At 39.5% G+C, this 25,692-nt stretch overlaps 1 protein-coding gene across 1 annotated transcript; it reads left to right on the top strand.

The window, feature by feature from the left end:
• The first annotated feature begins 1,072 nt into the window (after positions 1-1,072).
• fstl1b (follistatin-like 1b) lies at positions 1,073-25,162 on the top strand. Its single transcript, XM_081602458.1, has 11 exons — positions 1,073-1,337; positions 1,486-1,542; positions 16,570-16,671; positions 16,788-16,917; positions 17,849-17,881; positions 18,479-18,609; positions 20,232-20,350; positions 21,529-21,641; positions 22,259-22,369; positions 22,468-22,562; positions 23,857-25,162. The coding sequence occupies exons 2-11, from the start codon at positions 1,486-1,488 to the stop codon at positions 23,896-23,898; spliced, it is 933 nt and encodes a 310-aa protein (XP_081458584.1). The 5' UTR covers positions 1,073-1,337; the 3' UTR covers positions 23,899-25,162.
• Positions 25,163-25,692: the final 530 nt, after the last annotated feature.

The following is a 25,692-nucleotide window of genomic DNA, read 5'->3' as shown; positions in this document are numbered from 1 at the left end:
CTGCCTCTTGCTCTCTCCCCTCACACCTGCAGTCATTTACCTAATTAGCTGAGGTCCATTGTTTCAACATTCAACTTCCCAGCACCTCTTTCTCAGTCACTCCTCACTGGTTCCTTTCGTTACTTCCCAGGTTCACTGCATTCTCCTCATGTCTCCTGGCTGGCTTTTTATTATGGTTTATTTTTGTTCAAATCTGGCTTCCCGTATTTTGCTTTTCTCTTCATTTTTCAATAAATATTCACTTAAAAACACTCACCATGACAGAAAAGACTCTCAGCTGGTCTTCAGATTAAGAGAAGGTCTGGCAATGAACTAAGAAAATCAAATGTAAAAGGAGCAGAGAACAAAAATGAACTAACAAACTAAACAGAGGGATCCTACAGTCAATGCAAACCCCATTAGAACAACAACAAATACAGAGAACTTAACAGAATAAGGCAAAACCTGTAGAACATAAACAAGGAAATGATTGAAAACACAAAGTGCATAAAAAAACTATTTGTGACAGAAACCAGAATTTAATTTAAGCTCAAATCTGAATCTATTTTAAAATCTGCAGCTTCATTAGCCAGCTGCAATGAACTGACATATAAGCCACAGAAAATTTGTTGAGTGTAGATGACTGATATGTTTCCCCCTCAGGGTCCTTGTTGCCCACAGGCCCCTTTGGGCAATGCGCCATTTTCCCCTACCAAAATCTGAGCCTGTCAGTGTTACGCTATTATGAGTCTGCCTTGCTTTTTTTTATGACTATTGGGTTGGCTTAATTGGAACCATATTTGCATTAAAGTTAAATAGGTTGGAAATCTATTGCGCTGGTTTAATTGGAGCCATGTTTGAGTTAAAGTTCAATGGGTTGTAAATCATAAACATCTCCCAACCAAAGGAGAAATATTTCTGTGAGGTTCAACAAACTTTTGATCCGTCCAAATAGTTTTATTTTCCAATCAGCAGCTTTTTGCTACCCATTTCATATTGATTCCTCCTCTCTTGTCTTTGTCTGCAGCAAAGTACTGAAATAGAAGTAATGCGCATCTTAATGCAGGCCAAATTAGTCGGAGAACAATACCCATGTAGTCGCCAGTGAGCCCACAGTTTCTCTGCTGCCTCCCCCTCCTCAGTTTTCTCTGCTAGCCTCCTCGGAGGGCTCCGGGTGTTCCCATTGGCCGCAGCGGAGAGAGAGGAGGAGGAGACGGACGGACTGGCAGGAATTCCTCGGCTCTCCTCAAATTTCTTCGAACCGCGGATCTCCAGCTCGACTCCATCCGGATAAAATACTCCGACCAGCACCGGGTTTTCCTTCCTGAGCGGGACCGCTTTGTTGTTTGATCTAAACGGTATGGGAACAAAGATTTTCCTCAAGTTTTCGCTCTGGAAAACGGGAGGAGGCGGGAGGGAGGAGAGGGATTTAAAAAAAAAGACGCGTCGTTGTACCGTTTCTCTCATCCACCAAACCAAAACCTCACTTTCTCCTTTTGCTTCCAGATGTTGAGAAGCGTCGCTGTAGTCCTTCTGCTGGCCGTGGCTCTCTGTAAAGCAGAGGTAAGTTTTAGAATTTCAACTTTTTTTTTTATCATTATTGGAAAATGACGCCTATAAGTTTGTATTGGCCACTTTGTAACGGTCCATGAAGTAAGACATCCGGGCTTTGTCCACACATTTGGAAAAAGGTTGGAATGTGTCCAAATATTATTAGATGAGATTTAATCTGTGTTTCTCTACAACAGGGACAATAAAACCACAACTGTGATCAATCTCTTATGGTTTAGCTAAATTACCACTGGGAGTGCCTTTTATTACAGGCATTCTGATAATTGTGCAACTGGGGAGGGAAAAAAAAAAAAGATCCTTCTTGTTTTGGCAGTGAACCACACTCCTCCTATGGTCAGCTGTCTAACAGTCATCTCTGAAAAACCCTCTATGAGTCAAAGAAAGTGACAGCATTCAGCTCTATACAAGGATCGAAGGATGGACTGCTCTTTAATGGCTTCTTGGGCTTCTTTATCAATATTGTAGCATGTTTTGCTGTGAAACCAGCTGCCAGCTGTTCTGAGGGCACACCAGCACTGTGTTGTACTAGCATGCCAAACGGCATGTATTTCATGTTAATGAGCTGTGAGAAAACTCACCTTCTGGGTATCACACTGCGGCGCTAAGCCGTAGAACCTTTGAGTAAACACACAGAGGTAATGTACCGTTAGGAGGCCTGATGGGACCACGTGAAAAACAGGATGGGTATAGTTCCAATGAGGCGAGGATCAGTATGGGTATGGGTAAGATAATACGTAAGGTATTACACACAGAAAAATACAGATATTATTATTTGCAATTGCTTTTACTTGAAACAGACATAAATAATGTACTTACTGGATCATTAGGGCTAGAATTATATTAGATTTACTTAAACGCTAATTTAATCGTAGCTTTCAAGTAAACCTGCTTTTTTCCTGCAGAGCAGTATACGCTTTTGTCAAATTTCACAAGCGTAACAAGTTCACTGGTCAGGCTATCTGCTCAGGTAGAAACTACATTAAAGAACAGTGATAATTACTTCTGTTTTAATCACAAGGGTTGTGGGATTTGATTGTGATTACAAATCAACAGTGATTAAAGTTTTATTGTTATTTGTAGCTATAAATCAATCAGTTTAAAAAAGTCAGAACCTTAGAAACGTACCCAATATCAATATAGGTAATTCACCACTAGAGTAACGTAGGCAGTAGGTAATAGTAGCGTTCAATTACATTTTGAAGCATAAGCACATTGGTGATGATCACAAGGATCCAATAGTAGAGGGATGGTTTAAACAGCAAATCTATACAATTAGTAAAAATAGTTTTTTGGGTTTGCAAACAGAACCAATTATACTTTATTATTATTATTATCATTGGACAACTAATTCCTTTAATGATAAATATCTTTTTCACAATGACAGTAAGGTATTAACTGTCATGCTGTTTGTAGGTTGGCAAGTGAAGTTTTAAAATGATAGATTAATAACCGTGATGGGTGGTGGTTCTATTATTTTTACACTTTTACTGTTTGTGCATTTAGCTACCATGAATGTGTTCATGCAGCCAAATCTGTATTTCTTGTGATCTGAAAAACTGCAGTCACTTGGTTGTCAGAAGTGCTATTTTTGAAAATTTCCATTTATTTTTGTTCATTTGGAGCAATCCTATACATTTTTATTTATTGTTTTAAACGCAAGTTATGTTTTAATTTCTGATTAAATGAAAACATTCTCTTTTCGACAGTCTAGGGAGCAAATAAAACTCATTTCAGCATCAGTGCTAGGAAGTGGAATTGCAATGGGCAAAACATAAATCTTTAAAGTGTTACATTGCAAAAAAAGAACAACTAAAACCGGACTAACATTTCCTGGAAGTTGGGTGTATGTGTCCCAAATGGTTGATTGAAGAATATTTACAGGTGTTTCATCCATCCGTCCGTCTGTCCATCAAATCATAGTTTCCAAGTTTTTTATTGATGCTGTAAAAATGATCTGATAATGTATTGAAAACGCTGGGAAAACAATAAAAAGTCTTGAAGCTTGACATGAAAACCATGTAGAAATCCTGCTCGCTAAGTTCGTTTACATACTAGATATTGAAGAAATAAGACAAAGTGAGTTGCAGAGAAAATGTGACAAATATTCAGAAGATAAATTGCCTTCCAGCGTTGTGGTTCTCTCCAGACATCCAGGGCACACCGGAGGGAGGTTCAAACTATTTACAACTGCTGTCGAATGAGACGTCTCCACTGAAATGATAGCATCCCTGTGTGGGATTTTCAAAATGGGCTACAGCTCCTAGATGAACCCTCTGGTGGATTTCAGGCAGAAACTGTACAGTATGTGGTGATCCAAATGTCCTATTGTCATCAGAACTTTCACTTACATTATTGAATAATGCATGATGTCCTCATATTGTGCAGCCATTGTTGAATTTTTTCAATGCTTCTACCACCAACTTGTGCCACCTTGGTATCATAACAGGATGTCAAGGTTAAAGGACCCACCTTCATTTCCTGGACCCATAATAACAGCTTTCACTTCCTTCACCAAAGTCATATGTTGCCATGGAATAAAAGTACCAACAGATGTTGCGGGCATCACATCTCTCTAAACTTCCCGAAAGCCAGAACCTACATCTTGGTTGGTACTTCCTTTGCAGCTTAGTTCCAGCTTTCCATGAAAACAAGTAAACAATCTATTAGACAGCAGAGTTTTCCGATTCTGTTTCTTCTCACTGTAACTTTCAATTATCGTACTTGGATGCAAACAGTGTGGATCTTGTTACCGAATGCTTAACACGAAAATGAGTTGTGTTTTTCCAACACATTCCTTGATGAAGTACAAATACACAACCTAAAGTTGGCACTTGATGGCGATACCATCGAAGCACGCAGCTGTTTCAACACCTGGCTCTGTGTTGACTGTTTTGTTAAAATGCACAGTTACAGGAAGAAGGAATAATTGCTGAACATTTACCTAATTAGAGCCTAGACATTTCAGATTCTTGCAGTGGCTGCTATAGTCTTATTTTGCAAATGGCAATTAGTGACTCCATGCTGCAACAGCCTTGCTCGACGCCTGGCATGGTTGCCCTCCCTCCTGACCTTCCACTGCTCCTTCTGTCTCTTGCCGGCTGGACTGCTGAATGTGGCTCTGTGTTTGTCTTTATTGGATCCGTGCTTGTGTCCTGTGAGGTATTTCACGGAGGAGACGGAGCATGAAGAAGCCGGCTGTACTGAACGTAGCAAATGGGGAGGTATTAGAAAGGCATCCATTCTGAAGAGGTAATTACCTTGATAATATATGGCCTGTTGACTGCCGTGGGAATAGCTTGAGCTGACATACCAGAGTGCTGTCCGAAAGAGGTCAGCAAGTTGGAGCAAAGTCCCCTCAGAATAAAGCACGCGAGGGGTGGGGATGTGTTTTCAGGGTTGTTATAGGTTATAGGTGTTACATTTCCAGAATGTGAAGCAGAAAAAAAAACCCAACAGAGTCTTGAATAATGGATGAAAACACAATTTTCTTTGCATTGACTGATGTTTTTATTTACTGCCATGAGCATAGGCTATTCAACTGAGGACACAACCTCTTCATTTGTTATCAAGGAGAATGGCTGTTTGCTTCTGGAGGTGAGAAATTGCTGCGTTTGAAGATAAGCTGCTCAGAAATGCAGCGTGGCTGGGTGGCCAGGGTCGGGCCTCATGCGAAGCTCTCTGTATGCGTGTGTGTGTGTGTGTGTGTGTGTGTGTGTGTGTGTGTGTGTGTGTGTGTGTGTGTGTGTGTAGGTGTGTGTGTGTGTGTGTGTGTGTGTGTGTGTGTGTGTTTGTCTGCAGGCTGGAAGAGAGATATGCATCTCATGGATAAAATGTTGATGTTTTACTAAAGCACACCGGGAGTCTCATATGTAAAGGAGGTGAGATGCAGGGAAAGGGAAAGTCATAAGAGTTTTCAGCCTCGGGGGACATGTGTGCGCACATACTCGCGCATAAATAGAGGGAGAGAAATGTTTGGATTACTGTTTTTATGGCATGCAGTGTGATTGTGTTGGATGGAAGGAAACTGGGGTGGAATGACACAGTGGTTAATTTTGTTATCGCCGCTCTGGAGTGAAAAAACAAAACAAAAAAAACTAGATTTCAGCAGGAAGTACGCCCAATAAGGAAAGCGCACATTCTCCACTCTCCACTGCCGTCAACAAGGACAAAGAAGAATAGAAACTGACTCTTTCAGTGGTTCTAGCTCTCCAGCAGGTCTAATTGAGTTGTGGCTCCTGGTATGGGCGCCCAACATTGCTTACATGTTGATGCTTGTTCTTGCTCATTCAAGGTGGGCTAAAAATATCTGCCCAGGTGGACAGAACATGAGCATTAGAGGGACGCCGTGTCCTCTCCCTGTAACAGCCTGCTCTAATTACTAGAGCTCAACAGTCGGTCATGGATCCCGAGCAGGGATTGTGCAGGGCGGCCGGTGAGATAGCCTGATGTAAAACAGAGAGGAGACGGAGCCATTGCCAGGCAATTATCAAGGGGGGGGAGTGATGTAAGGTTTGGCTGTGTGAAGAGGGAAAAAAGGTGGGTTGGTGCTTTGTGTCGTGTCCCTGCAGTATCTGTTCTCCTCTTCTTGGCTTGACTTGAAACGAGCCCTTATTTAGCTTACCAGCTGTACTGGTGTCTTATCATTATGAGCACTCTGTATTCACTGGAGCTTCGCTCAGAAATTAACACAATTACATATATATGTATATACGTATGCACTCAAATGACAGACCACTTCAGTGCGTGAATGAGTAAGAAAAAGCACAATAAATATGCTGGAGAGATAAAAACAATGCCAGCTGAGACACATTCAATATATATTTATACAGGAATGGTGAGCTGTAGTGTGAAGGAACTCAGCTAACATGAGCGATATCACAAAAAAATCTGTTAGAGAAAGAAAAAGACATTAAATGCCCCTAGCCAAATGTCTTTTTCCACTTTGTGATAATGTTCTGAACCTCTTAGTAGCTATTTACAGTTACTTGGTCATTATATATTCAGTGTTTTGAAAAGGAACCAAAACTCTTGAATTTATAATTTTTTTTTTTTTTTGACAACCACACACTTTACTGTTTTTACATGACGGGCCAGACCGAAGTAGGGCAGAGTTGTGAAATGGAATAAAAGGATACATGGTTTTCACATTTTTCACACATAAAAACTATGCAGCCTTTACTTTGGCATTTTTAAATATAATCCAGAAGGGACATAATTAGTCATGTGTGATTTTTAAGCTCAGTTTACGTTGGCCTGTTCTGGTTTTAAAAGGAAAAGTCAGAAATGTTTGGCAAGCATTGAAATTAAACCCTCTAAGTCAATCTTTTGTAGAACCAGTTTACCACATAAAACCACATTGTCTCCCTCTTTAAATTTCATTCTCATACAAAGTCTTATATCAAACATAATACTGAGATTTTGTTAATATTAATTCTAAAATAACTATCATTTTATTTTTAATTTTAATCTTCAAAGCACATTGTGAAAACATTTCCATTAAAGTCCAAGTAGCCCGCGGCAAACAACAATAACACACAGGCTTACTTCACATGCGCACTCGAATGTGTTCTGCTTTACAATCTACTAAAGAGCTGGGGTCTCCTCCACCTTCCCTGCTTATTGCTTTTTCCTAATGCTGCCAATATTAAACTTTAAACTTGCTGAATAACATAACAGTCAAAGGAAGCGGTAAACTCTGGCACACAAAAAGCATGAGCTGCTTTTGTGTTGGGATTATCTGTGGCTGTGCTGAAGATGTTCTTCTTTAGTGTTTTGATGTATTATTAATGTTAAAGTTACTGCTTGTAGTAGTGGCATGTGAAAAATTCAGTATCTTTTTTCAAAAAGTGTGAAAGATTTGAGCTGGCTTAGACCTTTTATGTAATGACAGCGCACAATGTTAGTAATAGTCAAAGTTTTTTTTAACCACTCTTCTGTAGAACAATGCTGAGGAGCTGCAGAGAGGTGTTAATTTTTCATTTGCTCAGGCTTGCGCTTTGTGTGTTATCTGCCAACAATGCTGACTGCAAGTATTTTTCTTTTCACACTAAAATGTCAAGCATTTTAATTACTTTAGTTTCTGTGTACACAGGACAAAGTAGAATCCCTTCCCCCTGTCCTTGTTTAACAAAGCAGCACTGATAGGTTGTGTGGCTACTGTGGCATTCTGAACAGATGCTTTGGGACGTGATGTTTGTGGGATTAGGTTGAACTCTCAGGGATGCTTGAGACGCCATCAAACTGGGTTCTGGAGAGTTTGGAGGGTCAGCTGATTGTGTGTTTTGAGTCACTCCTGAAGAAAATTTGACTTGTGTCCTGCTACAGAGAGAGGGATGGGGATATCTACAAACTAAAAAATTGACACAATCACTGTGACATCAGGGTGTGAGTTGATAAACATACAACAAAAATAATTTCAAAATAAGAGCATGTTTCCAAAGCAGAGACATTTTAGTGAAAAATAAATTTCTGATGATTACTTTACTTTTTTTTAAATAGTCTGGAGCCAAATTTGAAATTGAATAATAAATATATCTGCACTACCTACTTGTGAGACATTGAGACATTTCATTCAGTTTGTGAGAGAGAGCGAAACAACAGATAACAGGAAGGCTTTCTTTAAACTTAAGAGCATTTAACTCTTGTGCGCTGTGAATATTCAGTCTTCTGTAAATCTCAGAGTTAAGTTAAGCTACTTCCTCAGGGCAGTACCAGTCCTCGATTGGAACTGCCCTGAAACTTTAGAATGGATCTCTGATCTAACACACCTGAATCAAATGAATGTTTAATGAGCAAGAGTTTGCAAAATTTGCTGACTACTAAGGAGGTATCTCAGCCTTTTGATTCAGGTGTGTGGGATCCATCCAAAAGTTGCAGGACAGTTGCACTCAAGAGGTTGCTGACCTCAAACCTACATTGTAGGCCAAGGATGTACTTATGTATTTTCGTAACGCTAGCTGTGCTTCTAAAGTTGGTACTAGTTTAAGATAAATGTTTTGTTTAATCATTTGTTTTAAAAACACTGAACCCTCTTTTACTTTGGAAGTCTGTATTTCCCAATACAGACTTCCAAAGTCTGTATTTGGAAATCCAGTTTAAAAACTGGATTTTGGAAACTGGCAATAAACTGCTGCGGATATTAGAGCCGGTGAATGTGTGGTATAATTCATCCTTGCAGGCCAACACAACTTTTAAATCCACCCTGCAGCTTGTAAGCCGGGTCTTTTCCCATTACAGACATGTTCTAGCCATTAGCCCCTCATATTGGCCTCAGAGAGGAGGGTAGACAGTCTGTTCATTCCTCGGGTTGCAGTCTGAGCCTAAGCCCTCCCTTCCCATAACCCTCACTTCACCTTCCTTGTAGCGTAAAAAAGGCTCTGGCCAGAGCAGAGGTCCATTGAGGTTGAAGAGGGACAAAGTAGAGACAGAAACAGTTGGTCGGCTGGTGAAAGAGAGAGAGATGTAGTTTTTTTTTTGCGTGAAATACAGCATATATAGAAAGAAGGGACAGCTGACGAACAGGAGGGTGAACAGGGCTGGGGGTAGGGCTCTTTCTTATGTTCTGGTGACGTTTTAACTGCTTGCAGATGTAGCTCAGCCCAGACTGTGACTTATTTCCCGTTTTGTTTAGCCTGTCTTTGTTTCCAGTTTTACCACGTTATGGTTCTTTCTCTCAATTCTTGTTTCAGTTTCTGACTTTTTCTTTCTAGGTTCAGTCACCAAGTTTCGGCTCTGGAAAAAAAAAAGAAAAAAGGCCGGGACTTGGGTGGGTGTAAAATAACAGACTGCAGACTGAGGTGACATCATCCTGTCCGTTGGTGCATTCCTTTCACACCGAAGAAAGAACCGAGAAGACCGAAGGAGTGTAAATCGGTCATCCTTTTGTTTCTGCCGGCTCAATCTCAAACCTAGTGCACCCAGGAGAGAAAGGCAGAGATCCCCCGCTGAGATCAGGCAATGCCCTCAAGTCTTTGACCTCATTAATTCAAGGACATACCCTGTATTTTACGCTGTAAACTGCCAGTCAGTTGTCGTTTAATCCAACAAACGCTCACCAGGAGTTTGAGCCTGTGGGAAGCGTGCCAGTGGATTCTGTCATTTTGGGGTTTGATTAAAGATTTTTACTGTATGTCGGTTCTCAAGTGGCTCCCTTGTACAGAAAAAGTGAGTCGAGTGCAGATAAAGTTGATTAGATTCAGGTCCTGAGCGTTTGGGAGGGTGGGGATGTAAATTATTGAGCCACATCTCTCCGTAATGACTACTAACTAGAGCGGATGATAGTCTTGTCATGTTTCTCCCATGTGTGATGGATTAGGCCACAACTCGCATAAATTCCTTAAAGGAGAAAACTGGAATGTAGTTCAGAGGGTGTGAAGTAAGATTTTTTTTTTTCTGGCTGTGCTCTATTTTACTTCTGGTAAATTCTGCTTCAGGAGACGTGAGAAGGGGAAGGAGGTCTTAATGTATCTTTTGCGTTGCTCAAGCTTAACCCTAAAATATCCTGTTCTCCGTTAGCGTGAGCAAACCTCTCCTAAAGCTGTCGAGCGTTGGATTGTTGAGAGCTGAAGGGGAATAACGGGAAATGTTGGAGAGTGGGAGAGCGGAGGCACTTCCTCAGCATCTGACCCAGATTCGGAGGAGTTTTTGGATCAAGACGAACGGTGTTGGACATCAGCTGAGGCAAAACATTGCTCAGGAATGCGACCCCCACCCAATGTTCTCATTCTCCCAACTCCTGCCTGAGTCAAACTCTTTTTTCAATTTATTTATCTCTTTTTTCACTTCAGTTTTTTTTTTAAACATGGTTAAAAACATAGTTTAAAAAATAAAAGTATACGTTTATGGTTTTTATGTATTTAGGTTTTTAGTATATGGTTTTTTTGCAGACATAACGTTTTGGTTTCGTATTTATTTATTGAATTATGACTCAGTGGAATATGAAGTGTGTGGTTTTTCACACTTGAGCCTAGATATAGATAGTGTAAGAATTTGGTTAAAACCGGATCATTTAAGCCTATTGTAGAAGTAAATATAATTTAATGCTAACCTATCATTTTATATCACATCCTGTTTTCACTTGTCTAGTTCTGATCTCCTCTAGGGCAATTTCAGAGTTTAAAAACAACAATGACTAAGCCAAGCAAGCTCTTACTTCCCGGTAGATAATTTTTTATCTGAGTCATCTCACCGTGTTTCAGTAAAGCGGAATATAGAAAATTACTTTACGTCAAGGATGTGCAAAGTGTTTTTCTGGCAGATATGACCCCATGACAAAAAGTACTCTATTTTTTTTATTTTTTTTTTAACAAAAAGGGTCGGGCATGAAAACATCCAAAACCACAACATTTTAAAAAGTGATAGCTTGAAATAATAGGCACAACGTGAAACACTGGAATTCTGGGCAGGTGAGGGGGTTGTATGCTGGTCATTTAGTCATTTTCTCCTTTTCATTATTTTGGCCTTTTCATATCTGACCTCCTGGGGTATGAAAGAGAGTCAACACTGCTGGATGTTTCCATAACACACTGCATAACTTTGTGTCACCTTGAGATGTTTCAAACCCAGTCTGACGACTGATTTAATTTGAAGTAATTTTCTCTAATCTTCTTAAAGGCCACTGCATTAAATTGGACTGTGTAGCACCAGCACATATGTCCTTCCAGCAGGAGGATAATTAGAGTTATTTGGTTTGCATGGTCAGTTTGTCATGTTTCATAGTCAGCTGACCCAACTAGTGTCAGAACTACACTTGAGGAATGCTCAACAGATTGAGATCTGGGCTTTGACTGGGCCACTCAAATCCATAAAAAAGTTCTAATAATTTGATTGCATTAATTGCTCTATGTTTAATGTTGCCTGTTGATTAAATTATATTTATATTTATATTCTATTTAGTTCCATCCAGTTTGTCATGAACTCTGTCCCCTTCTGAAGAATATCGCCACAGCATGATGATGCCACCACCGTGTTTTACCACACAAATGCAGTTGTCACGGCTATTTTTCTGCCACACACAGAGCAATTTCAAAGCATTTTGGTTGAGCTATCTTTTATTTCAGAATTCCTGAGTAATGGGACTGAATTAAAATGTTTGCCACACTTTTTAGATTTAAAAAACCATATATCATTTTAGTTTATTTTCCTAAAGGACACACCACCCTCGGTTGGTCTATCATGCAATATCCAAATAAAATCAAGGGCAAGTTAGTGTTTTAATAGTTAAACTGATGTGGATGCTTTACTAAACTGTGCGCAAAAGGAACAAGCTGAATTTCTGTTGCAGTGTCTTTTGTTAAATTACAGCAAGCTGCTGACAAAGCCAAAAGAAAACTGTTAAAGTTGATTAAATGAGCCTCTCCATTATCAACGTAAAAGCTACACTCAGCATCTAATGAGCTTATTTTATCATTATCATTATCATGTTTGCTGGAGCTGCCGGATGCTTACAGTCACAAGATCAACGTTTTCTGTGCTAATGATAGGCAGGGTGCATTGTGGGACTGAATTCATGACATCTGTGGAGTCACTTCCTCAGGACAGAAACATTGATCGGCTGCCTTCAGACACACATGGATGCACGGAACATGTGCCAACCTGCACTGTAACTCTTTCTCGTGTACACATGTCTAAAAATATTAGAAAACATGAAAGGCTTTCTCACCACATTTGTTTTTCCTCATATGTTTCACTGTCTCCATCTTCATCAGCAGAGCAGGATATTTTACTCAAGTCTTCCTAAGCTTCATATATGGGCAGAACTCAAATTGATATTCCCATCACAGCCTCCATTTATTTTCTTTTTTTTTTCCAGCTCACTTATTCTCCTCCCTTGTCTCATTTCTAAGCTCTCTTGGGGAGTTTCACTGGGTATTAAAAAAAACTTTTTATATTTTAATCTACTTAGAGCCTTTAAATAGTTTCCTGCTGCTTACGCTAAACTGTAAGCAGAACTGAGAAAAATGAGCAATGCACTTTATGTGTGCAGTCAGTAATTAGCACAAGGGGGTTTGCTTTATGAAGGACTTGTTATTGTTTTTATGATCCACTGAGCAACAGTCTTTATGATTAACATTAAATGGGAGGAGAGCAGGATTTACTGAGTGAAGTAGGAGAGTCCCTGTAGTTAAAACTGTCTGACTCTGTGCTTTCTTTGCGGTGTCTGCTCTGCTGATGATGGAGTTAATACGAATGCTTTCAAGAATATCTTACAAAATAATGTTTATGGAAGATCTTTGTCATATTTGCACTAATAGATTTCCCCCTACATTCATCATTTATTAATCATTTTTATAAGTATTTGCCTCTGTACAAAGAGCTAGGAGAAGATTGTATGAAGAATGTCTGTAGGTGAAGTAGGGATGATTTTTATTTCCCACTGAGTGAAACCACATACCTCTCTGCAAGCACTCTGATTAATTTAACACCGATATTGCAAAAACTAAGAAAGAGAAACCTTTGGAAAAATTGAAACATTAAGATTGAAATATTTAACATCCCAGTTTGAGTTGCTGAAGAAAAAGTCTAAAATTCAGATGACCATTTCCAGAGGGATGTCTGATGCGGTTGGGAGTAGTAAAGAGAGAGCAGAGATCTTCTGAAGGCTATTTATGACAAAGTATGAGATTCTCTTTTTAACCGTTAAGTAAAACAGTTTCATTGTAGCAGAGTATTTACTCAGAAGTAAAAAAAGAAGTTTCAAATTAGAAAGATTATTTTATTTTACACAGAAAAGCAGCAAATGTCCCTGCTTGTGCTAAAACTCTATGTTAATTTATACAGTTAGAATAAATGTATCTGCATCATTTGTTAATGTTAGTGTGAAACATAGCCTTGATGAGAAATATAAACACCCATAAATTTTACCTGTCTTCAAGAGCTTATATTAACCTGTTTGTCTTTCTGCCCCTTAAAAGTAACAGTAGTACAGCAAACTGCTATTAGCTGGGAGTTTAGTTGGTGCCAACATTCATGCAGCTCGTAGCTTTGCCGACTGGAGTTTGCTCAAAGGTTGTCCAAAGTGTATCTTTGAACAACCACTTATTTGCTTTTCATTCATTTTGTTTTTATTTTAAAGTATAGCATAGTTTGAAAATTGGACATGCCTGATATAAGCCGAAGCACGACTGCATCGTGTCATACATTTGGACGTGATGATTCTCCACACCATGTGTTGTTATTTTAAGAGGAAAGCGTCTTTTTAAATAGCATTTGTGATTCTGGTGCAAAAATCAGCCGTCATTGTGTTGCAGCCAGTTTCATCATGCAGTATTGCTGTCACTTGGGGATGATCTATAGCAGAAGAAGGCTTGTAATGGATGTTTTCTTTTTTTTTTTTTACTTAATCCATCTGCCAGCATCACAGTCATAATTTCTGGGTTAAAATAAATTCTAACTAGTTATTTTTCAGCTTTAATATCTTGAGTTAATTCTATTATTACACAACTACCAAGACAAACTTGGAGTTTCATTTGCTCAGGAAATTCTGAGACATTGGTCAAATGAAACTATTAGCAGTGAAGTGTGATTGCTGTAAAACGAGCTTGATATGTGACAGTAATACATTGAGCTATAAGGAACGATGTGCCTGCAATATGGTTGTGGTTTTTGGGTTGAAATAAATATATGATCTAAAAAAATAATTCCTAATGTCTTACGAATTATTCCAGGTCTAAAATAAATTTTTCTAATCTAAAATTAAAAGATGAACTTGTTCAAGGTTTAAGCTTTGGTTTCTTGAGGCATAATCAGAATAAAACAACCTTTATGTATTTTTATCTTGATTTAAGAAAATAAGAAAACTAGCATATTCAGCACATAGCATACAATAGTAAGACTAACATCTTGTGGCTAGATAATTTCATTAAAAGTATTTTTTGTGACTATAGCTTTTGTGTGTACAGCTTTATTTTTTAATGCTTATATTACAATCACTAAACTTGCTTATTAAAAAAAATCATTTTTACACATAAATAATGTTTTTATTCCTGCTAAAGGATCGGTGACTGTTCAGGTGAAACGCAAAGTACTCCCTAGGTCAGTAGGGCATCACAGGGAGGAACAAACACAAGACTAACAGGATTTTCGAACTGTGGGAGGAAGTTGGAGTACCACTGAGGAAAACCATGCATGCACAGGGAGAACATGCAAACTGCAGAAAGGCCAGTCAGGATTTAAACTCAGGGCCTTCTTTATAAACACCATATTTACAGATGTTTAGGAGTAGGTCAGTGTTCACAGGGTTTAATATCACCATTCAAATACACCCTCAAAACTAAGACTATCATGAATCCAGTAGTGGATATAAAGAGCTCCATGTCCTTGTTCTTGTATGCACAGTGAAATCTAAACAGGCAAGATTTGTGACCACCTTTCCTTGTGTAGAGAAGGTGGGATTGCAGTCGTTTTTGTTCTTTGCCATCTAGAGACTTGTGTCAGTCATAAACTCCAACGTTTTTGCTGTGACCACACTTTGCCGTCACATCAACAGGGCCGCTTGACGGTCTACTCTGTAAAATCTCCCCAGCAAGAGCCTGCACATGTCCTCACTATGGCAACAACCCATTTGAATAATCAAAAGCCTCCATGTTCATTAGCTAAATGTCAGGGATCTTCTGCTCAGAGAGGAACGGCCCGACAGACACACATCTACGTTTGTAGCAGCTTCATCCGAGGAGCTCCTCCATTATTCATGGCCTGTGAGTGTTTCCACAGGTTTCAACAGGCCTCCGGCCCATCTGTGTCGAACAAACTCAATAGTTCAATATGCTTAGGGCCTCGCAAATCGCTTTGAAGATTTTCCATGACCTCATCTTATGAGTGCAAGTTTGTGTGTGAGAACTACACAAGGAAATGAGCAAATCCTTTCACCAGTTTTAAGGTACAGGGAGATGCTTGCGTGTCAACCCCCTTCCAGCCTCTGAATCCGTCCGTCTACATTCATTGTTAGAGCGTTTTTCTCTGAGACAACAATCTACCCATTTTTTAAGTCCTACATACCAAACTAGGCTGTCATAAACTCTCAGTCATGGAAACTTAGGATCCAGCTCACGTGTCTTCGGAGCATCAAGTTTTCTGCTTCGTTCGGTCAGGAAACAGCCGCTCAGGGAGAAGAAGTGGGGAAACGGGGGGAAATGGGAGTGGAGTCTGGAGACAAACAGAGCAGAAAGGATTTCACAGGGTTTGGGAGAAGGAAAACACAGCTCAGACTCCAGATGTGGAAACACCCTGCATAAACACAAACTCACACACGCAGACGCACACAAACAAGTAAGCTTAAATACGCCCACTAACATACAAAGACGCACTGAGAAGGAGGTAGCGGGGGTCAACAAACAGTTCTGGAGGCTCCGCATGGCGTCTTGTGATTGGCTGGTCTGCAGCAGAGGTGACCTCATTTCTTTAGCCTGCTGGCAATGTTCAGAAACAAAGACTTTAAACAACAAATGAAAGGAATAAACATGAGAAAATGAGAGCAATTTCATGCAAGTGAAAACCCCAGAGCACACGAGTGAATGCGTTTCATCCAAGTGATCTTTGTTCTAATCCTTTTGTGTTTTAGTATTATTTTCACAAAAACGGAACGGTTTTACAGTGCCTGGCAGAGATAATCACGCCCCTAGAACTTTGTACATTTTGTCTTGTTACAAGCACAAACGTCACTGCATTTTATCAGGAACTTAATGCAACAGACCATCACAAAGTAGAGAACATCTGTACAATGAAAGGATTTTTAAAATACTGAATACTGTACTACTTTAGCAAGGCACCCTACGTATAGGATTGCTCTATGATGGACTTCTTAAAGGTTGTTTAATCTCAGAGAGCCTGTAAAGCAAAGTGAAAGCACTCTCTCACTCCAAACAAGACACTATGTTTTATTCCCCAAATGCAAAATGTGCTTGTTAATCTTGTTTGAATGCCCTCGGCACTGTCACGTCTTCCTACAATTGCAACAGCACCACCCAGTGCGCGAATGCAGAATGCATTTCTCAAGTGTCCGCTCCGGTGTTTCTCATGCAGGAGCTGCAGAGCAAGGGCAAAGTTTGTGCCAATGTGTTCTGCGGGGCCGGCAGAGAGTGCGCAGTCAACGAAAAGGGGGAACCCAGCTGCCTTTGCATTGAGGTAAACGCCGCCTCTCGGCTTGAGTCAATCGTCCATGTGCAAGCACAGTCGAAATACAAACTTAATCTTTTTATTTTGCTTAGTTTTTACTTATATCTTCATTTCTCACTTTGCAGAGCTGCAAGCCCCATAAGAGGTCAGTGTGTGGCAGCAATGGTAAGACCTACAGGAATCACTGTGAGCTTCACAGAGATGCTTGTCTGAGCGGCCTGAAGATCCAAGTGGCTCATGATGGACATTGTCGGGGTAAAGGACAGCAAAAAGCAGAAGCTCGATTAGTTGTTTTCTCATTAAATCTCTACAAGTGCATCCCTGCAGCTATGAATAACACATTCAAAGTTGTTTCCGTTGAAAGGAATCAGTATTTATGAGTGTCTGCCCCTAATATTTATCAGACTTTTAAAATAGATTTTCAGGATTTGACCTTCTGGTCTCTAATCAATTTCCGATATTTAATTGTTTCATTGTAGTTCAAATGTTTTCATAAGCTCACCTAATTTCTGTGTTAAAATAAAAATATATATATCTAAAAATAATAAAAGCTGACATATTTTTGTGTAATGAGAAAATAAACACAGTCTTTAGGTTCTTTAATGTCAATGCTTTCTGGTTCCTGCTTCCTGCTGTCAGTGTGACAGCAGGAAACAAAAGTCCACTTTTTTACAAGTACAACTGTGTACCTAATATATGATGCTACACGTATTTGTTAGATAATAGTCAGGGTGGCAAGAGACTCTTCAGCAGATTTTGAATATGGTGCAGGTGCAGATAATTGTTGCACATGGTTAACGAGGTGAGCAGCATGTGTGACCTCTGAACTGGCTCGTATCCTTCGCCCTGATAATGTGGGGTGAATGAGTTCGTGCTGAAACATAAAACGCTACCACACAGTCCTGCACTGTCTGCACGCCTTAACTCTACTATTAATACATTAAACAGCAGCGTCTTATCTTGAGTGAACCTTTCGCTTCTCACACGACGGCGTCATTGTTTTATTGCCGACCTGAACCTTGACCAGAGCCAGAAGATTCAAAGTAGGTTCTCAAGATCATTGTGTCACTCAGGAGGCCTCCCCCCCCCATTAACCTTAATGGTTTATTGTTCTGGAACAAAGTTCATCTCCATCAATGTTGCATTACATTTTGTGGTTTGTTTCTGTTTTTTTTCCAATCTTTAGAAAAGAAAACAGACCAAGCAGCTGCCAGCCCAGGTGAGTTGGTGTTTGTGTGCATCCAGAACGCTGCATACTTATTGGCTTCCCTGGTGAAAACATTTTTTAAAAAGCTCTATGCAATGCCCATAAAAAGTATTTACCCCCTTGTTTTACCGTTCTTATTGCTTTTACAATACAATCATGATGAACAAAATTAGCCTTTTTTGATTAAAAAAAAGGCAAAAAAAAATAAATTGTACAAGTAAAAACTGATTTCTACAAAATAATGAATATAAAATAAAAATACTTATCATAAAATAAGAGCATATTCATCCTCAAAACAGTTGTGTGTGTGATTATGCTACCTTAGTGTAATATAACATTTATTAATTTGTAGGCTTTTTACTTCAGGAGATTTTCTTCAAAAATCAGGAATATATTTTGTAGCCATGTGATTTTTTTTTAAGTCTACACACAGTATTTCACAGAAGGTCTTTATTTTAGTTTTACCTCTTGTGTAAAATGCAATTCCTTTAGTTTAAAGTTTAATGGAGTGGGACAGAAGTCAACTGGGAAAATGCTTTCAAGATAGCATTTATTATTCACATGGTTTATTAAACCTTTTGACCTTTGGAAATGCTTCCTCTGCTGCAGTGGTGTGCTACGCTGCTGACCGCAATGAGCTGAGGGGTCGCGTTATCCAGTGGCTGCAGACCGAAGTCGTCCCTGACGGCTGGTTTGCCAAGGGATCCAACTTCTCTGAAATCCTCCTCAAATACTTCAAGGTGGGCTTTTTTTGTGCACATCACTGGTCTTGCTCTGTTTGTTCAAGCGTCTCTCATACCCAGCCGTAATGTTTGCCTTTCTCCAACCTCCCGGATTGCGATTGCCGACTCAGACTGGATCTAATTATTTTTGCTACAGACCTTTCAAACATGAGGACTGGTTATAATTCAGTTTAATGAGGACGTCTGTTCTACAGAGGAGGTCTCACCCCTCTCTACTCCTCCCGCCTCTTTACTGACTAACTTAAATTACATTAAAGCTTAAGAGTAAATGGCTCCTGGAACAGTTTGTTAAAAACAAAAAGGATTTACTCTCTTATCTGGATTGGGTAAATCTTTTTAAAATTTGGTTGCTTCAATTGTATTAACGGTGGCTGACTGGTGAAAAATGAGTTCCAGGGCCATTTTTGTAAAATTTTGAATTAAAACCTGATATTTACATCATTTGTATAATTAGATATATATCTAAACATTAATTTAATTAGCTAAAAAGTAGAAAAAATGAATGAAAGACTTTAAGTGACTTCAATTTATAATTTTCCATACATCTTCCTTGTATTTGGTACAATTGAATTTAAATTGTTTGACTTGGGTAGATGTTTTTGATATCCCTCAGTCACTGTAGTTTTCTGATGATGCTACCTCTTTTGTGAAGTGCACCAGTCCCTCCTGCAGCAAACACTCCTAAAACAAGATGCTTCCATCTCTGTGCTTCACTGTTTGGTTGGGATTCAAAGGCTAGCAAACTTCCCACTTTTTCCTTCAAATGTAAAAATGGTCACCGTTTCATCTTCACCAGACAGTCTCCAGAACTGAAGAACTTGACCCTGAGTGCATTTGCAAAATGTAATCTGACTTTGTACGTTGCTTTTGGAGTAAAGCGTTATTTATTACTGAGGAGCTTTTCAGCCCATGTCAATGCAAGACTTGTTTCACTGTGTCTTTTCCTTTTATCCAAGTATTGATATTGACGTTTCTTAACGAAATAATTTCATCTCTGCCTCACAGAACTTTTGATGGAACTGAACATCCTTATGCTAATCTATCAGAGGCTTCAAAAGCCATGATCATCATCTGGGCTTTTCCGAATTGTTTAAAGGCATAGTAATCCTTGTGTATGTAAATTACTTACTTGCGAAATGTAATTAATATAAATGATTTTGGTGATACTGACTAACTCAAAGCAGGAAAGGTATAGTTGTATTTCATTTGGGACAGCAAGAAACGGAAGATCACACGTTTTCTTGACAGCGCATGAAAATACCAGATTTTAGATGTTTATGTTCTGGTTATGTTGCCCTGCAGAAACAGGAGAGCAAAACCTTCTCTGTTGGCTGACAATATCTCAGTGCAAAGATCCCGTTTTATTCAAGTAATTGGTATTATTCAGAAAAAGCCTCAACCCACTCATCTTCAAGAAAATGAAAAGAGGCATGCCTTTACATAAGGCACCTGCTTTCAGGGGCTACATGTTCACTTCAAATCAGAATTACAGCACGAGTGCCTGAAAATGTTCAGAAATGGACACAAAGCGGCTCATCCCAGGTTGCTCTGGGCCACGTGCAGCTCTTAATTGTACCTTTCATCTGTTATATTCATTACATTCATCCGTGTTTCTACAGTCGTATGACAATGGCGATTCTCAGCTTGACTCCTCTGAGCTGCTCAAATTCATCCAGCACAACGAGTCGGTTGGAGAGCTGCAGTCCTACGCAGACCAGGAGAGCAACAAGCTGCTCAGGTCAGTGGGCGTTTGTTGATTCGTACGCTTACATAAGTCTGTACGGTGAGGTCGGGTTGGCAGAAACAACACTTCTTTTTTCCAGGTGTTGCCAAATATCCGCTCTCGTAGTGGTACTCTGAGCTAGGTTATGTTTGCTGTGGTGCTATTTTGAGAAAGCTTGATGAAACCAGTCAGAACCGGAGCGGACAGCACAGAAGGCCACATGTAGTCACTTACTAAGGCGTCAGCATCTGTACGCTGCACAATAAAAGCCTTCTCATCTAAAGTGCTTTGCAGCATGATGTACTCCTCTTAAGCTGTTTCACATTTTGTCTTATTACTACAAACGTCTCTGGGTTTGATTGATTAGGTTGTATAACAATAACATTGGCTGCAAAACACAGACAGTGCAAGGCTGAGAAACACAGCTGCAGAAAGCTTCTTTAAGCCATGAACTGGAAACTGCTGGAGCAACTGTGTTAGTGAGAAACAAAGGGAAGATAAATAAAGCAAACAAGACTAACCTTCCAGCAGGAGTACAACTCCAAACATAAAACACAAAGAATGATTTAGAGAACATTCATGTCAGGATGATCCAGTCAAAGTCCAGGCCTAAATCCAAGATTAGCTGAGAATCTTTAGCACAGCTTAAAAATATGCTCATAGAAACTCTTCAGTCATTGTGCCTGATGTTTTTTGGGGGGGAAATCGATTTAGAAACAAACCTCAAATGATATGTATGTAATTTCAACATAATGTGTTTATACAAAGTGTTGATTCAGTTAAAGAAGCAGACAACAGTTTTAAGAGTAAATTATGCACAGATGGCTGGTTAATTAACAGCGTGATTTCTTCTGGTCGTTTGTTTCACTGTATTTTATCTGGGCTTTTCAGAGTAAAGGAGTCTGAATACTAACACTCACTAAACCTATCAGATTTTTGAATTGTAAAAAAAAAAAAATCATATACAAGTTTCGATCATTTCACAACTCTGTACTTGTTGCTGATCCATCACATAAATCCCAATAAAACATAAACATTTGTGGTGGTAATATAATAAAAAGGGTAAATTAACACTTTTGCTAAATACTATAATTATATTTTCACATTTCTTATTTTTCCAGGGCTCTGTTGTTATGTGAATGTGAGAGCTAATATTATGTTAATATTTGCATGCTTGTTTGTTTCTTATATAGGAGCCTTTGTATCGACGCCCTCATTGAGCTCTCTGATGAGAACGCCGACTGGAAGCTGAACTTTGATGAGTTCCTCAACTGTCTGAAGCCTGGTTTCAACCCACCAGAGAAGAGTGAGCTGAAAGAGATTCTTTCAAAAAAAAAAAAAAAACATAAAGCTGAATCCTTGAAGATTCCAAAAATAACTCTGAAAATGAGCCCTCCAGTTCGTGTTTTCCTTTCCTCAAGAATCTGGAATGCCGTCTGCTCGGTCAGTCATCTGGTGCGGATGTATGTGGGATAAAGTTCACAGGAAGCGGAGGCATTACTCTGTCAGCCAGTCAGCATGGAGGGAGCACTGATCCCTGTGGTTACTTCAGAGTCAAGGGCAAACGCACGCAAACACATTTTGGCTCGCTGACAAGCGTTTTAAAACTCCGGCTTCTGCTCACGCTCACACTGATGATAGGAGTGCTGTAGGTTTTTTGGATCCGCTTTTGCTTTATTTCCTGTGATAACCATGTCACTAAACTTTATGGCCTGCATATTTAGCCGCCAAATCTGCTGACCACTCATGAGTAAGCTAAAACTTGATTTTGCAGCAAGGTTGCGAGATGACACGGCATCCTAAAACGCTGACAGGTTGTGTTTGTCGAAGCTGATATCTGTAATGCCTTTTTTTTTTTGCTATCCCTCTGCAGCCATTCACAATCTGTACTCTTGGCTCATTAGTCCTTGCATTTTTTGGCAGAATGCGCCCTGGAGGACGAGACATACGAAGACGGGGCAGAGACCCAGGTTGAATGCAATCGCTGCGTCTGCGCGTGCGGCAACTGGGTCTGCACCGCGATGACCTGCGGCGGTAACGATCTGATTTGCTGCTAAGAATCGTTGGAGCGATTCAAGGTATCCGCTTTACCTAACACATGCCTCTTGACCTTTTCTGTTTTATCTGTCCAGACAAACAGGCGGCAGTGGGTGAGTCAGCAGATGCTGAAGCAGAAATGACAGAGGAGGAGTGGAACCTCCGCGTGGCTGAGCTCAACAAACACCAGGTTTGTATCTCCAATGTGGAAATCGCTCCTTGACTGATAACGTATATGAGTCAGATGAGCGACAATATTTATTAAAATTACAAGTCGTTTTTGGAACAAAATGATCCCCAGTACTTGGGGTTTTTTTTTCACACAATATTGTTTTGACTGTCCTTCACAAAACAGCACCAGACTAAAAGTGTGCAAATATTCCTTCTGTGAACTCTGAACTTGGTGTGTGTCTGGACAAAGAACATTGGAGTCCAAACCCTCCGCTGGCACAAAACAATAGATTAAGGACTTAAAGTGACCCTGACACACTGGTGAGGCGGTGAATCTCACTATCAGCAGCTTTATCACCACAGGCATATCAAGATAAATCAAACACTTGGGGGAAAAAAGCGATGCTACCTCAATTAGAGCAATAAAACTGGGTCATATACATGAAACAGATAACAGACAGCAGATAAAAATCATCCTTAGCTTTTCTTATTCTCCTGTGGCCTTCTGATGTTTTGCGTAACAATCTATACTAAACTACACTTAACTAATTCCATGTTAGCAAAAAGCTATTTAATGGTGTGTGTGCTTACTTGCATGTGTAAATCAGCTTCAGATTCTCGAAAGGTGCCTCTGGGGGTCTGACTGGAGGCATTTGCTGAGTCAGCTGGGTCGTGTGCTCTGTACCCCACAGAGGAACGATTTGCAAAGCCACAGCAAACAGATGTCACTCTGAGGGAATCATTTCTGACAGAGGGACTCTAAGCTCACCTTTCAAACATAATCGTGTTTCCAAAAAAGTTGTAGAGCAGTGGTAAATGCCCTAGAGCCCTGACAGAGGCAGGTTTGTCTTTGTGTGACCTCCCTCTTTTTTTTTTATTTTTTTACTGATACCAATGAAAAGTTGTTCTGTTTTATAATTTCAAGTTTTAACAGTTGGACTAAATTTACTAAATAGCAAATGTTACCTTTTGTTTATGTAGATGTCAAAGAAAGTGTGATATTGCAAATATCTCATGTCTTCTCCAAACAAGAGTTGTGTGATTGACCAGATTAGTTGCTCCAAAAACCTACAGGACCCCTTTCAATCAAAAGGGACTGTAAACGGTTTCAAATTGGACACAATTAAGTGTCCTACCAGCGTCCTAATGAGCCCATCATTCTACCTAAAAATGTAGCCCTGATTTATTATGACATCCCTGCCCGTGATGAATGGATAAAAACTGCATTACGAGAGAATACATTGAATCTTTCTTGGGTGTCTTCACAGATCTACTCACCTCAATTTTTGTTTTTGTCTCGTCTTTAAACGCAGGAAACGGTTGAGAAGATGAAGGCCAGCACAAAAGAGGTCTGAGTGAGGACACTTAAAAAAAAGAAGAGGATGCGTGCCATCACCCTTCTTTAATACTTGACTTCCCTCGCGAACAAGTTTTATCTAACTGACTTCTTTTATGTTTCCCCGATATGTTAATTATTCTACATTTTTGCAGTGTTTAAGTGTTTGCTGTGTCTGTTTGTTTCAAGGGCATTCTGAATGGAAACAGATCGCCTTTTGCTCAATGCTGTTACGATCGACTGTATTACTGCGCCCCTACACTAGTCCCAGGGCTCTTTTTTGTTTGTTTGTTTTTTACTACTATCTTTATATATTTTTTACATTTACTAGAAAAGAAAGAAGTCGCAGCTGTTTTGGGATTTATATGTTTGTGCTGTTGAAGGTGGTAAAGGTAGGAACTACTACTTGTTGAAATGAGGGTACCTGGTTTAAGAGTTTTTAAGAAGGTAAAGCTACTTGCTACTTTGTTGCCGTAGAACTGCCACAGTGGCCACCGCTACAACCATTGCACTTCTTTCTTTCCTCCGATCTTCCCTTAGTTTACTAAAAAGCAGAAGTACTGTATGTGTATCTTTATGCTTTCATTATAGTTTTTCAGCCAAAAAAAAAAAAAAGGTTTGTTTCTGTGTGCAATGTGTTATTGGCTTGTGTTGAAACCCACCCTGTATTACCATGTGATGCTTGGACAAGTTGTTTTATTTTTTATTTTTTTGTTGCTTGAACATTTCCCCAACTGTCTGTCCTTTTTTTTTTGCGACGAGCTGCACCTCAAGGAGACCTGATCTGAGTGTTACATGGTGAGAACTGAAACCAAAGCCGTAAAGAAGTGTTTTGATGAATGATGTACAAAGTTATCCAGGTAAAACGTTACTCTGGACCCAGCAACAACACTATACCTGTGCTTTCAAAATCACTAACAGAAGGACTAGCCTCAGCTGAAGTAGCATAGACGTACCAGTTATCTGGGTGCAAATAAACTGTGTGAGTGCGTGAGTGTGTGTTGTGACCTTGGAGTAGTTGGTCTTATTTTATGTGTTCATTTGTATCTAAATTGAGGTGTCGACCAATACACACGAGTGCCTTAGACCTGCAAACAGTTTCAGCCTCTAAAAAGAATGAGAGTGGGCGCTGCTTAAGTTTAGCAGTAAACCACTGCTTTGTAACTCTGTCTGATAGATGATTGTGTGAATGTTGCATTATTAGGTGTGAGCTACATCTTTCTATTCCACAAAAAGTGCAGACTGTAAGGAATGTATGCCAATAAAGCCCTTACACCACAACACTACTTTCTCTGTTTGTTTTGAGCTCTTCTACCTGCCAAGAGTTTATTGTTATAGACTCTGTGAAATGAAGAAAAATAAATAAATAAATATTGCTTGAATTAAGTGAGTAGCTGATAGTGTGCCTTACACAAGTATTCATACCCTTTAAACTTTTTCATGTTAGGACCACAAATTTCACTTTAATCTGATTCTTTGGTACAAACATACATGACTTGGTGCACAATACAAAAATCTGAGGCATATATTTGTATTCAACCCCAAAACTTACACCTTGCGACCACAACCAATTGCCTTCAGAAGTCTATTTTGTCACATCAAGCACTGTTAAAGCATTATCTGAAAATAGAGTATGTAAATATACCAAAACATGATAATCAACTAAACCAGGGATCATCAACCTATTACTCCATAACTTCCTCTTTTTGCTCAGTCCAGAGTAGCAGTTAAGAAACTTGACCAATAGTCTTATGCAATATGCAATGACTTTTTACATAATCTGTAAAAAGTGAAAGGTCTTCTACCTGAACTT

Source organism: Poecilia reticulata, chromosome 2, assembly GCF_904066995.2.
Source record: "Poecilia reticulata chromosome 2, P_reticulata-male-v2, whole genome shotgun sequence".
NCBI lineage: Eukaryota > Metazoa > Chordata > Actinopteri > Cyprinodontiformes > Poeciliidae > Poecilia > Poecilia reticulata.
Note: the sequence above shows the minus strand (reverse complement) of the source record. Positions and strands in the feature narration are given on the sequence as shown.

What these genes read in the sequence shown, in the direction of transcription:
- fstl1b (XM_081602458.1), top strand. Translation starts at nt 1,486, where the DNA reads ATGTTGAGAAGCGTCGCTGTAGTCCTTCTGCTGGCCGTGGCTCTCTGT. An exon ending in CACCGCGATGACCTGCGGCG is followed by an intron (nt 22,370 to 22,467) that starts GTAACGATCTGA and finishes TTATCTGTCCAG; the next exon opens with ACAAACAGGCGGCAGTGGGT. An exon ending in CTGAGCTCAACAAACACCAG is followed by an intron (nt 22,563 to 23,856) that starts GTTTGTATCTCC and finishes CTTTAAACGCAG; the next exon opens with GAAACGGTTGAGAAGATGAA.